General features: G+C 37.3%; 1 protein-coding gene across 1 annotated transcript in view; it reads right to left on the bottom strand.

Moving 5' to 3' along the window:
- IFT140 (intraflagellar transport 140) overlaps positions 1 to 15778 on the bottom strand; it is a 204100-nt gene that overhangs the window by 122326 nt on the left and 65996 nt on the right. Inside the window, exons 12-14 of the mRNA XM_044657419.1 lie at positions 12596 to 12723; positions 9073 to 9190; positions 1853 to 1983 (exon numbers count right to left, since the gene is read on the bottom strand). Of these exons, the coding sequence (XP_044513354.1) occupies positions 1853 to 1983; positions 9073 to 9190; positions 12596 to 12723 (377 nt within the window). The remainder of the gene's footprint in view (positions 1 to 1852; positions 1984 to 9072; positions 9191 to 12595; positions 12724 to 15778) is intronic.

Genomic DNA, 15778 nt, shown 5'->3' with positions numbered 1-15778 from the left:
TTTTGTACAAACAAAAACAATGTAGTCAAAATCAGAAGGGAAACAACAAATTGGGAAAAAATCTTTATAACGAAAAACTCTGACAGGGGTCTAATTACTCAAATATACAAGGAGTTAAAGCAATTGTACAAAAAATCAAGCCATTTCCCAATTGATAAATGGGCAAGAGACATGAATAGGCAATTTTCAGGTAAAGAAATCAAAAGTATCAATAAGTACATGAGAAAGTGTTCCAAATCTCTAATAATTAGAGAAATGCAAATCAAAACAACTCTGAGGTATCACCTCACACCTAGCAGATTGGCTAAAATGAAAGAAGGGGAGAGTAATGAATGTTGGAGGGGATGTGGCAAAATTGGGACATTAATGCATTGCTGGTGGAGCTGTGAACTGATCCAACCATTCTGGCTGGCAATTTGGAATCATGCTCAAAGGGCTATAAAAGAATGCCTGCCCTTTGATCCAGCCATACCATTGTTGGGTTTGTACCCCAAAGAGATCATAGATAAACAGACTTGTACGAAAATATTTATAGCTGCACTTTTTGTGGTGGCAACAAACTGGAAAAGGAGGGTATGTCCTTCAATTGGGGAATGGCTGAACAAACTGTGGTATATTCGGGTGATGGAATACTATTGTGCTAAAAGGAATAATAAACTGGACGAGTTCCAGGCGAACTGGAGAGACCTCCGGGAACTGATGCAGAGCGAAAGGAGCAGAGCCAGAAGAACATTGTACACAGAGACTGATATACTATGGTAAAATCTAATGTAATGGGCTTCTGTACCAGCAGCAATACAATTACCCAGGACAGCTCTGAGGGATTTATGGTAAAGAATGCTACCTACATTCAGAGGAAGGACTGCAGGAGAGAAAACATATAAGAAAAACAACTGCTTGAACGCATGTGGACTCGAAACTACCACAACAATGCAACCACCAACAATTTGGAAATAGGTCTTGATCAAGGACACATGACAAAACCAGTGGAAATGTGCGTCGGCCATGGGTGGGGGGAGAGCGGGGGTTGAAGGGGAAAGTAGGAGCATGAATCATGTAACCATGTTAAAAATGATTATTAATAAATGTTAAAAAAAAAGGCTATAAAGCTTTCGGGTGAAAAATGTAATCAAGTGGAATTTAATAGGGATTAATGTAAAGTTCTACTTTGTAAATGTAAAGTAATGTAAAGTTCTACTAATGTAAAGTTCTACATCAAAAAATCAAGTATATATGTTCAGGGTTCAAGGGGAAACAAGGTTAGTTTGTATAAAAAAGACCTGGGGGTTTTGGTTGCCTGAAAACATGAGTCAAAAAGGTTATAGACAAGATAATAATGATGATATTATAATTTTTGTCACTTATATAGAACCTACTGTGTATTCTTAGTGCTTTACTAATATTATCTCTTTTGATCCTAATAACTACTATAAGAAGTACTACTATGATCTCTATTTTACAGTTGAGGAAACTAAGACAAACAGAAGTTAAGTGACTCTTCCAGGGTAACACATTATGTTCATGTCTAAGACTGGATTTGAACTTAGGTCTTCCTGACTCTAGACCCACGGTGCAATCCACTGTACCACCTAGTTGTATTAGCTGTAATCATAAGCTACATTAGAAGAAGCATGTAGTCCAGAACAAGGGAGGAGATAGCCCTGCTGGTACTGGGCTCTAGTTGGTTATATCTGTAGGAGTTTAGCAGACACATAACTAATGCCTATCTCTCTACAGAATTGAAAAAAAAAATCTTAAATAATACATGCTGCCTATAAGTTAGAAAATGGTAGAATACAATATTCTAAAAACTAAACAATTCAATTAAATAACACAAACCAAGATTTCTTACTTTTTATTCTCCTCCCCTATGAAGGAGAAGGTCTCTTTTCCATCAGCTTGTCCAGTCTTGAAGTCAAAGACAGTGGCCGTGTCCATTTCAACATCATAGAAGCATATTTTGGAATCAAGACTATTGTCAGGCTGTTGAGAAAACAAAAAACAGGAAAAACAAATACTCTATATACTGATTCTATCACTCAGGTGGATTTATCCTAGGACCTTGTGCTGCAGATTAGAAGGAAATTGGGTCTGAGGGTTGAGCATTTTACATTGATCTGTTTCATTGCCTTCTCAGGACTTTCAAGGAGCAGTATGCAGATATATCTGTTGGTCTTTCACTTTTTTAGACTTAAACTACTCTTTATAGTCATTAAATTATTATTTTTTATAACTGATCGTGGCTTACAAGGAATGAGAAAACTGATTCTGAAGATTTCTGAATGCCAAATTAGCTCAAAACTGTTCACAACTTATTTGGGATGTTGTCCCAGTGGAAGTGGTTAGAATCAAAGAGACAAAGAAAAGAATATGGTTTTCGATTCAGCACTGCCAGAGATATTTTTTCCTCAGGGCTCAAGAGCTATGACAATTGGGAATTCTTTAATCCTAGTTGAATATCCATGCATGTTCTCTCTCACCTCTTTCGTAAGTTCCAGTTCTTTGGCATCTTTCCATTTCTTCCACTATTGTCTCCTCTGTTTTACTTACTTTGTCTCTATCACTGTGTCTATTACTTCTCATAGTTCTTTTTTTATTCATCACATATTTCTTTATTATATTCCTGCCCTTTGTATGTGTGAGTACTTATTTCTTACTTCTATCCTCAAATGACATCTGAATAACTAGTTTGTGTACAAAAGTATATCAGACACATTTGTGAAAAACAATATAATCAAACATAACCAGATGAAGTCCTTGGGTTACGTAACCCAAGAAAAGCAAAATTATAGTGAAAACCAGAGATAAATAGATATTTTAAAAATATATTCTCTGATTCTTGAAGGTATCACAACTCCCCATACCCAAGTCCTATTCCAGTGGCCCATTGTGGTGTGCGAGTGACCCTGGGTTTCTAGAGGCTAAGTCAACACAGTCCAAGCTTTCACAGGTTCTACCTTGCTAGAAAGATTCTACCTCTGAAGAAGGTATAGCTACAGACTGCTTTTCAAGAACCAATCTAGCTATCACCATCACCCCTAGGATGTCCATTTCGTAGTTGACACATTTGTATGTGACTACCTATAGAATACAAACCCTTAGATCTGTGTGGCAATCTGTTTCTGACAGGGGCAGAGCACTAAGAATCACATCCTTTGGGCTCAATGAATGGAGAACCAGGCCTAGAGACAAGATGTCCTGGGTTTAAATTTGGCTGTAGACACTTCCTGGCTGTGTAATTCTGGGGAAGTCACTTAACCCCACTGCCTAGCCCCTACCATTCTTCTGCCTTGAAATCAATACACACTACTGATTCTAAGACGTACAGTAAGGATAAAAAAAGAAAAAAGAACCACATGTTTTTAGAATTTGGGTGCTTAATCATTCTCTGTCATGGACTCTAAGAATCTCCTCTCAGACCAATGTTTTTAAATGTAAAAAATAAAATATTCAGTATGACAAAGAAACTAATTATACTGAGATACAGCGAACTATTAGGAAAAAACCCAAGTTTGGGTTAAGAAACCCTGTTTTAGACTATCAAAAGCACTTAGCTGTTTGGTAAGTGTGATATGTTTATAAAAGAGTTGACATACCACTGGAAGAAATGAATTATAAGAATCTGGGCATTCCCACTAAAAAGAAAACTAGAAGAAAAAAGGAAGTTATAGACAAATGGACAAATGGTTCATAGGTTCTCCTAGGAAAGACAAATAAATAAAAGAGGTAATGGAATTGGCTTTACTGTATATCCTGTGGTAACAAGAAGCACCATTTCATGAGGTATTTGGTTAATTTATATTGCAGTTTTCATAATAAACATGTGTAAAAATATTACCATAAAAATAATTGCAGCTTATACTCCAACATCTGTTGCAAATGAAGTAGAGAAATTCTATTAAAGGTTTTAAAAAATCTCTGTTAATTCAATACATATTCTGAGATCCAGAAACTTTAACATAACAATGGACACATGGGAGAATAGTTTTTTAATATTCATCTAATTAAATAGCTTTTTAAATGTTATAAAATATGGTTCAATGGCTAAAAAAAGCAGGGGGAAGGCAGGGAAGGTCAAAGACTCTATGAGTGCACAGAAGTCTCACAGTAAATGATGAGGAGGGCCCAAGCACAGCCAAAAACACAAACTACTGGAATGGGAGAAGACAATGTGAATGCAGGAGTCACATCCAAGTTAACTAATTATTGTAACAGCTGCTCAAAAGAGCATAAAGCAAACAGAATGTCAAAATATATGAAAAAATAACAACCACCACCTATGGTTTCTAGTTAAAGCAATTCCAACTTAATAATAGTACAAAAAAATAAGTTTTTCTGTTACCATTTGTTTTTAGAGCATAGATACTTCCTGATATACATACCCCTTCCCTGTAACAAAGAAAAATAGTTAAGAAAAATTCCAAAATGTAGTTATTGAATCAGATCATGTAATAACATTCCCTATCCATGGGGTCCTACTCTGCAAGTACAGTCAGAGGAGGCATAATTCATTATCTTTTCAAACAGTACTCATTAATCATTCATTAAGAGAAACCACATGGTGGAGTAGAGAGAGAACTGGCCTATGTCAGGAAAAACTGTATCCAAATCCATTACTGTTTGTGGGTGTGGCTTAATTTAATCTGTTTCAATGAGGGGTTTCTAGTAAGATACCTCCTTCCTATAAATATCCGTTTAAAAAGGAGATAGTTTTATTGAGATTTGTTGTTTTGTGTACTGAGTTATGAAGCCTTCTCCCTTTACCATCACCATTCACCTCTCCTATGGCCAGAAAACCAATTTTTGCATCTACATTCCCTTACTGCTCAGATGCTGACCACTACCAGAGGCCCATATGCACCTCTTCCTGGGGAAAAGGATCATGGGAGTGTGGGTAAGTGTTAGACAACTGGTTCTTCAGAGGGAAAATATTAGTAGGACAGACTTTTGAGTTTAATCTACATTATTAACATTTTCTCCATCACTTTCTTAAGACCAGACAATCAATAACAACCAAATCAAGCCCTGATTTGCAACTTTGAGAGCTTCCAAGGTGAGAAAGCTCACACTGAAAAATTTAACAATAGGCTCTCCTAAGGTAGTTCTGAAATTGGCTGGCTCTGGAAGCTTCTTGGGAGGAGGCAACTATGAAAAGCATGATCTTTCCTTAGAGAAGGTGATTTCTTGAGCTTCCCATATACCCAAAACAAAACCTGGTATGGAACTCCTGTCACTCCATTCTGTGAGAACATGCTTCAGTGGTGCTGTATCATTCCTTGTTCTACGAACGGCCAGTCCATTCATTTCTTCCAGCCTTTATCCCTCTTTTCCATTTATTTTACTATGCTCTCCCAAAGCTCTCTATACTCAGTGAAAGAATGAAGAAATTCTATCCCCTTTTCTTCTTTTCATCCTACCTCTCCTTTATTGTTTTGCCTCTCCACATTCCATATGAGTGACTTTTCTCTTGTTATCACCTTCCATAAAAATGTTTTTTAAAAATTGGTTCATTTAAGGGGGATTTAGATTTTAGCTCATGGAACATGCATTCATATAAATATGAATTCTTACTTTTCTCCTTTCATTGCCTCTCCAGGTTCCCCTAAATCTTTAGCTTATTACATCCTTTGTGTCTTTTGATGATTCTTCCTTGTTCTTGCTTTAATAGCCTCAACTTATTCTGGAAGGGTGAGAACAAAATTCCTAGCTTAGTCTGGTTAACATGATCTTCTTGTGTTTCCCTGGTTATACTAAGTCAAATGTTCTGCTTACCTTTGTAATATTTTGGATGAATGACTTAAATGCCTCTCCTTTGTTGAAGGGGTATTTTTTCACTGATTACTAGGTTCAGTTTTACAGAATGTTATTTGCAGGGAGGGGTCATCCTGATTTCCTTTAATTTTTCAGAAGAGCAAATTATAAGCTCTGGTTTGACATCATATAGTTGAGTAGAACTAGGATATTAGTCTTGATGTTCCTTCATAACTAAAGGACTTGGTAGTTTATTCATAAGATGTAGTATTTATATAGCATTATATAGATATAGATACGGATATGTAAACTCATTTGATCTTCACAACTAGTCAATAACACCTACCAGTGTAGGTGTTATTATCATTCCTATTTTATAGATGATAAAATTAAGGAAGGCAAAGTAACTTGCCTAAGTGACAGCTACTAAGTATCTGAGAAAGAATTGAATTAAGATTGTCTTGCTTCCAAACTTAACATTATAAATACTGTGCCACTTGGTTATCTCTAAAACTGTTGTTTGGCACTGAAACTGAAATTTAACCACTATGTGTCTCAGAGGTTTCTCTTTTCCAATGATCTGGGGATTCTATCCATTAGCACTTTGCTTTCTGTTTTTTAAACTTCTAGACAATTTTCTTATATTATTTTCTCCAAAGTGGTAGTTAAAATTTCATAATTTTCTGGGAGACAGATGATGTTTAAACTCTCCCTGTACATCTAGTCTTCAAAGTCAGTCATGATGATTTGTTCCTCTGTTCTTCCAAAGCTGCTGATTTTTTTTAAATTTCCTTCTCAGAATCAATAGTGAGTATTGGTTCCAAGGCAGAAGAGTGGTAAGGGCTAAGCAATGGAGATTAAATGATTTGCTCAAGGTCACACAAGCTAGAAAATATCAAAGGCTAGATTTGAGTCTTTTGCTTTTGTCTTGCCAAATTTTCTTGCACCAATACATTTCTGAGTTCCAAATCTGTTTCAGCCCTAGCTATCTTAGAGAGATTCTCCATTTTGTGTTCTAAGTTATCTACTGATTTTTTACTTGTTTTTATCTTCTTCTAAAATTTCTCTTTTAAATCATTCCAGAATTCACCATTGTTCTGTGGTCTCTGGGAAATAAACAGAGTATATTTTCTAGTTCATTTTTTCCCTGGGAATTTCTTTTTTCTTTTTAAAATATAATTTTTATTAATTATGTTATGATCTTTTCTAGAATGCTTGCTCATTTTCCCTTCTATATTATGACTCTCACTATTGGTTTATCTGCTTGGAAGCAAAGATTATACCAAGTTTATCTTTTGGAGTCTCCCTGCCTCCTCCTTCTCTTCTATTTGTGGTACTTTATATCAGTCAATCTCACTATTTAGTCCCTTATTCTTTCACTGTCATGGTTTATGTATTCTCCTGTCCATACTCTCAGGGGTAGCTGGTCTCTTAGCTTTCTTGAGTTGGGGCTGAGGTGTGAATGCTTTCTGGGTTTCTGTTATGGGGAGAAGAATACACCTCAGCTTATAGCTTCCTTTTCCCCTATATTGAATCTCCTTTCCACTTAACCATTGTTTACTGCCATGTTCCTTTTACCCTTACTAAAGTTATAGTCCCTTTCTTTTCTGCTACTGAACTGCTACTTTATGTAAAGACACTTACTATCTCTGTCACCCTGTGGAAGCCATTTAACCCTGTTTGCCTTAGTTCCTCATCTATAAAATAAGCTGGAGAAGAAAATGACAAACTACTCTAGAATCTCTGCCATGAAAACCGTAAATAGGGTCACAAAGAGTCAGTCATAAATAACTAAAGCAACTGAACAGAGAGGAACTACTTCAGCAAAACCTTGAAATTGGCCTCATGGATTTTGGTCAATTAAAATGTAATCTGGGGGTTATTAGGATGAGAGGGAATGTCAAGTAGTTTGACATTATTCTATCTGAAGACATTACATAAAGAGGAGTAGTTCCCATCTTTTTTTCTTGCTATATCCTTATTTACCACAGATTCTGGTACATTTCATGTATTTTGTTTGTGAGGTGAAAAAGATATGCTGAAAACAACCACACTGACATCTTTTTAATGAACTGGCTTCCAACTATTTAAACAAATCAAAACTAAAAACAGGAAATGAATGGAAGAATAGACATTGACTTAGATTCATAATAATTTCTCAAAGAAATTCAACCAATACAAAAAGAGCTTGAGCCCTCCTCAACTAGGAAACATTTGAGCTCTAAGCTAAGCAGAGACATAGGGCAGGCAAAGGAAAGGTTGGTTTAATATACAATTTGTAAGATCTACTGAAGGATATCAGTGGAAGATTATGAATAATATTGCCTTCTAAAAGTCAAAATCAGTATTGGAAAAAAGAAAGTTTTGAGAAAGAAAGTTTGGTGTGGGCCTCAACAAAGCAAAGTCTTCTTTGAGGGCATTTAAAAGATGAAACTGGAAAGAAGACTATAAAGAAATGAATGGTAGAAAAAATCTGTAAAGATTTTTTTTCTTTTGAATTAACAAGTACTTACCATGTTTGAAGCATACAAATATAAAAGTCACCCTGTGGAAGCCATTTAACCCTATTTGCCTTAATTCCTTGTCTGAAGTACTTACCATGTTTGAAGTATACAAATATAAAAGTCCCTGCCTTTAAGAAGCCCAATTCTAATTGGGAGAGATAAAACATTCCAATCATTGATGACTTGGGAAGTTTTGGTTCTGGTTTTCAAATTCACAGGGATGATGAATGGAGTCATAAAGCAGTGAGTGTACTGACACACTTATTGAATTCTAAAACAAAACTTTCACCATCAAAGAAAGAGGAGACACTACCACATTTTTCTCTAATATTACATTATTCTGTTACATTGGGAAATAGAAAAGGAAGTGGAATAAATGGGGATTAAAAGAGCTGGACCAAACCAAGTAAACACAGAAGAGGTCTGTGCTACAGATGACACCATTTAGAGGGAGCTGAGCAATCAATTCTGAAAGAGGGGGGACCAAGGTCATGGAAAAAATGTGCTACAGAGGAAGAATGGAGAGAATGGAGGAGGGGAGAGAAGCGAGAGGCTAGAAACTGAGAAGAATGTTGAAGGCACAGGAAGTGAAAGGAAAAGGCTACAAATGGAAGAGAGAAGTTTTGGGAGAAAACAAGATGTAAAGAGGACACATAAGAAGGGGCAGAAAGGAAAGGAGATGAAAGTTATATTGAAACAAACAAGAACATAAGAGGTAGAGAAAAGGTAAAAAAAAAAAAAAAGTGGGTCTGTGTCCTTAGGTCTCTTCCTCAGGGATCTCTATCTGCACTGAATCCACTGTGGCCTCAGACCTCACCTTGTGAAGGAGGATGCTGATTTTGTTACCGTTGGAGTTACATTTGATGGAGGAAATGCCCCCTATGCCTGGAATTAACTCCGCCAGGTTCTTGCAGTTGCAATGCACTTTGGCTTCTCTGTGGAATCAAATAAAATTACTTCAACACAACTGTTACTATCATGTGTATCTAATAATCATAAATCAGTGACAGGTAATTCAACTCACTGGATAAAGAATAGACACAATTCTACATTAGGACACTAGGCAGAGAGACGATGTATAAGCCTAGCTCATCAGTACATTCATCCATGCATCTCAGACAGATCCTGAAATGTCATGAGGCCCACAGCTGAACAGGCAGTGGGAACGGGCTGCCTCTAGGAAATGGTGCCATGATGTTAATGGTCCCCAGCTGCCTCTTGAATCAAATGCTCACCTTTTAAAGAATGTTCTTTCAGAGTGCCTATATAGCTGTATCTCATAAAATATCATTTTTCTACAAAAAATAACTGAAGGTTGGTTGTTCAAAGGTTATGGGAAAAGTATATAATGGGTTAGAACAGTCTGCCACATGTTACCAAGAACTGCACAGAGGGGTGGTGTAAAAGATATTATCAGAAAGATGTAGAATCAAAAAAGAAGATGAGGGACAGCTAGATTGCTTAGTGGATAGAGTGCTATGTCTTGAGTCAGGAGGTCCTGGGTTCGAATCTGAACCCAGACACATTCTAGCTGTGTCACCCTGGGCAAGTCGTTTAACCACCATTTGCATAGCCCTTACTGATTTACTGCCTTGAAAGTGATACTTGTATCAATTGTAAGACAGAAGGTAAGAGGGAAGGAGGGAAGGAAGGAGGGAAGGAGGGAAGGAAGGAAAAAAGAAAGGGAGGGAGGGAGGGAGGAAGAGAAAGAAGGAAGGGAGGGAGGGAAGGAAGAGAGGGAAAGAGAGAAAGAGAGAAAGAAAGAGGGTGAAAGGAAAAAAGGAAAGAAAGATGAGTTGACTTTACAGCAGAAGTGAGAGATAACCACAGAGCAACCTATATTGGTGTCCCTGTAATGCCAATGTATCTGGAGGTACCATGGTATAGTGGACAGAGTGCTGGGTTTGGAGACAGGAAGACTTGAGTTCACATCTCAACTCAGTTGCAAATTATAGAAATTATTCTAGGCATGTCACTTAAACTTTCTCAGCCTCCATTTCTTCATTTGTAAAATGAATGTGTTATCTATAGCATAATCTCATAAAATTGTTTTAAGGATTAAATAAAAGTGTAAATGAGTACTCTTCCATCTTAGAGGACTTTATAAATATCAGTTGTTATCATTATTAGAAGGCGGCACCCAGTAAGGCTAGGTTGACACTCTATGGAAGATTTAAGGGAGACCACAGATAAGAACTGCAAATGATGAGAGAGAGGAAGGAGTATTCATGATGAGAGCCTAGACTCAATGAAATATCCAAATATTAGGTTTCAGAACAAATAGCTATTAAACTGGAAAAAATGGGGCTTTTTTTCATGGGGTTGGGAGTTTATCCAGTAAATCAATTTCCAAATGTTGTGTTGGCTATGTGCCCACCAACATACCAACCTCAGGTGACAGTATGGGTTTATGTTTAAAATTGTAATGCCTATCCTAAAATGTGGCTTGAAAACATTCTTTGGTTTTTTTATCCACAAGGATATCTCCACACCTCAGACATAAAAACCAATGCTCATCCTAACAACCATATCTATATCTATTTCTAAAATTACAAATGATGAGTATCCAGATAATCTGATATTACATAAGATATTAGATATTTATAGATTCGTATACACAATTATATATCTTTTGTTTTGTTTTTAGAAAAAACAAAAGAATGGAAAAGATGGAAAGCAAAATTAAAGAAATAACTATATTACTATGCTGTTTTATATATAAAAATGGTAAAATGGTGGAGGGCAGTGATGTCAAACTCAAATAGAAACAAGGGCCATTGATCCTTGAAAAGGATCCTTGACAGCCGCATATTGACTTAGTTTTAAAATAATTTAATCTATATTTTATTGTATTTTTATTTATTTTGTTAGCTATTTCCCAATTACACTTTAATGTGGGTCAGGCTACACTCTGAAGGATTGTGAGCTGTGCATTTGACACCACTGGTGTAGTGGAAACAATGTTAGATCTAGATTCAAAGGACCTGGATCTGAAAATTGCCTCTGTGTATTCCTCTGACCTCAGGCAAGTGACTGAAACTGCCTAGATTTCAATTTTCTTATCTGACAAGTGGAAGGAGTTGATCTCTGAGACCCTTTCTAGTTCTAATCCTATGATCTATTAAATCTACACTTTAATTTTCCAACAGTGATAAATTTATATAGATCCAGTTTTTTGTCTTTGTCCTGTCTTGTAAACAATAACACAAATTTGGAAGCTGTAGTTGAGTCAGAAGACTGTCCACAGTCATAGATTTTTTTCTTTTTCTTTTTTAAACCCTTATCTTCTGTCTTAGTACAAATTCTAAGACAGAAGGGCAAGGGCTTGGCAACTGTGGTTAAGAGACTTGTCCAGGTTCACACAGCTAGCTGATACCACATTTGAACCCAAGTCCTCCAGGCTCCAGGCCTGGCACTCAATGTACTGTGCCATCTACTGCTGTGATCAATCATGGATTTTTAATTCCTGACTGTGGCTCTGTTATTACTGAGATAATTAGAATGGTTAGTACAAAAAGCCAATCATCTGCCTAACATACAAACATTGCCTAGAATCCAAGTATAAAGGGAGCATGTTGAGCTAGAAGAGGAGATCATTCAATCCACCTGTCCCATGAAGGCAGCTAGGAAGCCAGTGGATGAAGTGCTAAACTTGGAGCCACACTGGTTATGTGACCATGGACAATCTGCTCTATTTTTCTATATTGTAAAATGTGGATAATAATAGCAAGGATCTCACAGGGTTGTTATGCAGATCAAATGAGCCAGCTGTAAAGTACTTCAAAAATCCTAACGTGCTAGTAAATTCTAGCTACTATTGTTTTAGATCAGGAAACTGACATCCAAATAAAATTAAGTGACTTGCCCAAGAGAGCAGTCCTAGACTATTTCCTTTCCATCATACCAGCTCTCTGGGAAAGTCTTCCGGTTAAACAAGTTAAAAGATTGAGAACATAAGCTAAAGTAATTGCTAAAAATTATAAGTCAAAAGTGGTTCCCAAAACTGAAAGATCTGTTCCCATCTAATCTCCTGGTTTTCTTTCTCCTGTCTCCTTGTTATTAGCAACTCTTTGCAATGCCATTTGGTTTTTTTAGAGGGCAAAGATGCTGCTTTTCTAGCTCATTTAAAGATGAGGAAATTGAGGCAAAGAGGGTTAAGTGACTTACCCTGGGTCACATAGTTAAGAAGTGTCACATTTGAATTCAGGTAGATATCTTCCTGGCCTGGTGTTCTATCCACTGCAGCACCTAGCTGCCCTGGCTTATCTCCCAGTTTCCCCTCTCCTATCTCTTAACCAAGTTCAAACACTATATAACTCTTATTTGGGCATCAATAGTACCTTCGAGAAAGATCAAAACTTTTAAAGTGAGCCAAGTCAGTTCCTACAACCAGGAAATTCCCACAGACGTCCAAAGAGCATGGATTTCCCTCTGTCTCCGAAAACATTAGCAGCTGTTTGACAGTTCCCTGAAGAAAAAAGAAAAAAAATCATAGGAGGAATTTAAGGAAGGGTGCTTTGTATTCTTATCAGTCAGCCAGGAAATTTGACTTTCTAGACACAGTGAGTTTTACTGTCAATGCTCCATATAGCTATGAGAGTGAGAATAAACACTTGGGGGTGGAGAAGTGAGAGTAAATGACATTTCTTGGCAATTTAAGGCTATTCATTCCTGTCTTTAAAGATTAAGGTGAAGTGAGGCAGCTCCTTTTTAAGTTAATTCATGCTAGTTCTCTGAGTCCATTTTAATTGCACCCCTGGGCATGTGTGTTTTAACAAAGATTACTAGAAAGTAATAAGAAAAGGATAATTCTAGTTTTGCTTCCATTTCTTTTAGTACTGGAATTTAACTTAAGTTCATATTATTCTAGTCATATTTATGTATGTTTCCTATGATTTTCTAGGATGAACTTGAAATTTAATTAGAGATAGAAGAAAATGTTTTAGAAATCTACATCTTATTATCTTTATAATGTCCATTGGGATCTTAAAATAATCTTTTATATGCATTTTCATTTAACATATTATTTTATATATTATTTGATACAACATTAGATTTTATCAGTTTGTCCCTTATAAGACATTTAGCTTTCTTGAACTCTAAAGAGGAAGACCATTCCATCACCCATACGCTTATGAGACTCCCTATCATAAGGATAGTAAAAAAGCTTGTGATTATAATGGTAAGAAAAATGCATGAGTGATAAACATCTAATTGCTATCACATAAGAATAAGTGACCCAAAAGATCCTCCTTCTGTAGGCTACTATCCAGAGTAGACTAGTTCTAAAGATAGCAGAATATCAGAAAAATGAATAGAGAGTAATGTGTCTATTAAAAAATTCTAGGTAAGCTAGCATTTTCCACAAGCATTTGGGAAGAAGGAGCATATTGGGCAATTTGGTTCTTTTTTTTAAATTTTATTTAATTGATTAATTAAGAGAATTTTTCCATGGTTACATAATTCATATTCTTTCCCTCTCCTTCTTCCTCTTCCACTCCCATAGCCAACACATAATTCCACTGGGTTTACATGTGTCATTGATCAAGATCTATTTCCATATTATTGATATTTGCACTAGGGATCACTTAGGGTCTACTTCCCCAGTCATATCCCCATTGAACCACGTGATCAAGCAGTTGTTTTTCTTCTGTGTTCCTACTCTCACAGTTCTTTCTCTGGATATGGATAGAGTTCTTTCTCATAAGTTCCTCAGAAATGTCTTGGATCGTTGCATTGCTGCTAGTAAAGAAGTCCATTACATTCAATTGTGTCACAGTGAATCCATCTCTGTGTATAAAGTTCTCCTGGTTCTGCTCCTTTCACTCTGCATCAATTCCTGGAGGTCATTCCAGTTCACATGGAATTCCTCCAGTTCATTATTCCTTTTAGCACAATAGTATTCCATCATCAACAGATACCACAATTTGTTCAGCCATTCCCCAATAGAAGGGCATCCCTTTGTTTTCCAATTTTTTTGCCACCACAAAGAGTGCGGCTATAAATATTTTTGTACAAATCTTTTTCCCTATTATCTCTTTGGGGTATAAACACAGCAGTGGTATGACAGGATCATACATATGACAGTCTTTTAAAGCCCTTTGGGCATAATTCCAAAGGCAATCTGGTACTTATCACAGCTAGATGAAGACTTCCACAATGCAGGCCACATAAATTCTCATTATGCTAGTTGTCCTGTGTAATGAAAATTGTAATGTAAATGTAATTAGATTAATTAAGAATAGATTGTAGGGAGCTTCTGGGTTAAGATGGCGGCAGAGTAAGAAGCAGCTCTAAACCTCTCCTGACCGAAACACACAAAACTCCTCAAGGGGACATAAAAACAAGTCCAGACGAACGGAGGAACCCCACAACAGGGCACAGCGTGGAAGGTACGTGGAATCGAGACATTTCCAAGCTAAAAAGGGCTCTCACTCAAGCGGGAGCTGAGCAACCGCCCCACCCCCACCCCCTCCACACTCACCTATAGCTCTGAACCCAGCTAAAAAGAAATAGAGCAAGTTTGGGGCACCCATCGAGTCATCAGCAGCTCCGGGACCTGTTCCTGAGAGCAGCAAGACTTAGGACCCCAATAAGTCAAGAACGCACGCGAAATCTGAGCGCACGCGTGCGCGGGAGCGGACGCTGGGAGCGGAGCGCCGGCTGAGCAGAGGCGTGGGTGCCGGCTGAGCAGAGGCTTGGGTGCCGGCTGAGCAGAGGCGTGGGTGCTGGCTGAGCAGAGGCGTGGGTGGAGGCAAACACAACCAGGAACTAAAGCCTAAGTGGGGAACCAGTGCAGACGGGTATACGACTGTGGAAGTAGCTCCCTGAGACTTGTAAAGAAACCTCCTGCAGAGGTTCAAGCAAGGGAATCCACCAGGGGGCTTGACCTTGGAAAAAACTAGAACTCAGTCCTCAGGAGCCAATAGATCTCAGACAGACACTGAGAGCGAGGATAAACCTGAGAAGCTGCTGGGCTAATGATGGCTAACCAGTTACAGGAAATTCAGAAGAGAAAGAATAATAACAAAAAAAAGAAGTCTTTAACACTCGACAGCTTCTACACAGAGAAAATCCAGACAACCGAGCAAACAGAGGAGGAGAACAAACAACCATCCAGACCCTCCCCAAACAAGGAAAACTCCTCACAACCTATGGAAGAGTTCAAATCTGAGATTTTGAGGAAAATGGAAGAGATCTGGCAAGAAAATAACAGCTTAAAAGGTAGAATCTTGCAACTGGAAAGCGAGGCTCAGAAACCAAATGAACTGATAAGCAAATTGAACACAAGAAATGACCAGATTGAAAAGGAATACCAGAAGATTATGGCCGAAAACAAGAAGATTATGGCCGAAAACCAAAAGATTATGGCCGATTACCAGAAGATTATGGCCGAAAATCAATCCCTAAAGGCTAGAATTGAGCAAGTAGAAACTAATGATCTCTCAAGACAACAAGAACAAATAAAACAAAGCCAAAAGGCTGAAAAAATAGAAGGAAACATGAAATATCTCAATGAGAGA

Source organism: Gracilinanus agilis, chromosome 1, assembly GCF_016433145.1.
Source record: "Gracilinanus agilis isolate LMUSP501 chromosome 1, AgileGrace, whole genome shotgun sequence".
NCBI lineage: Eukaryota > Metazoa > Chordata > Mammalia > Didelphimorphia > Didelphidae > Gracilinanus > Gracilinanus agilis.
The sequence above is the reverse complement of the archived record's forward strand: the minus strand, read 5'-3'. Positions and strand labels throughout refer to the sequence as shown.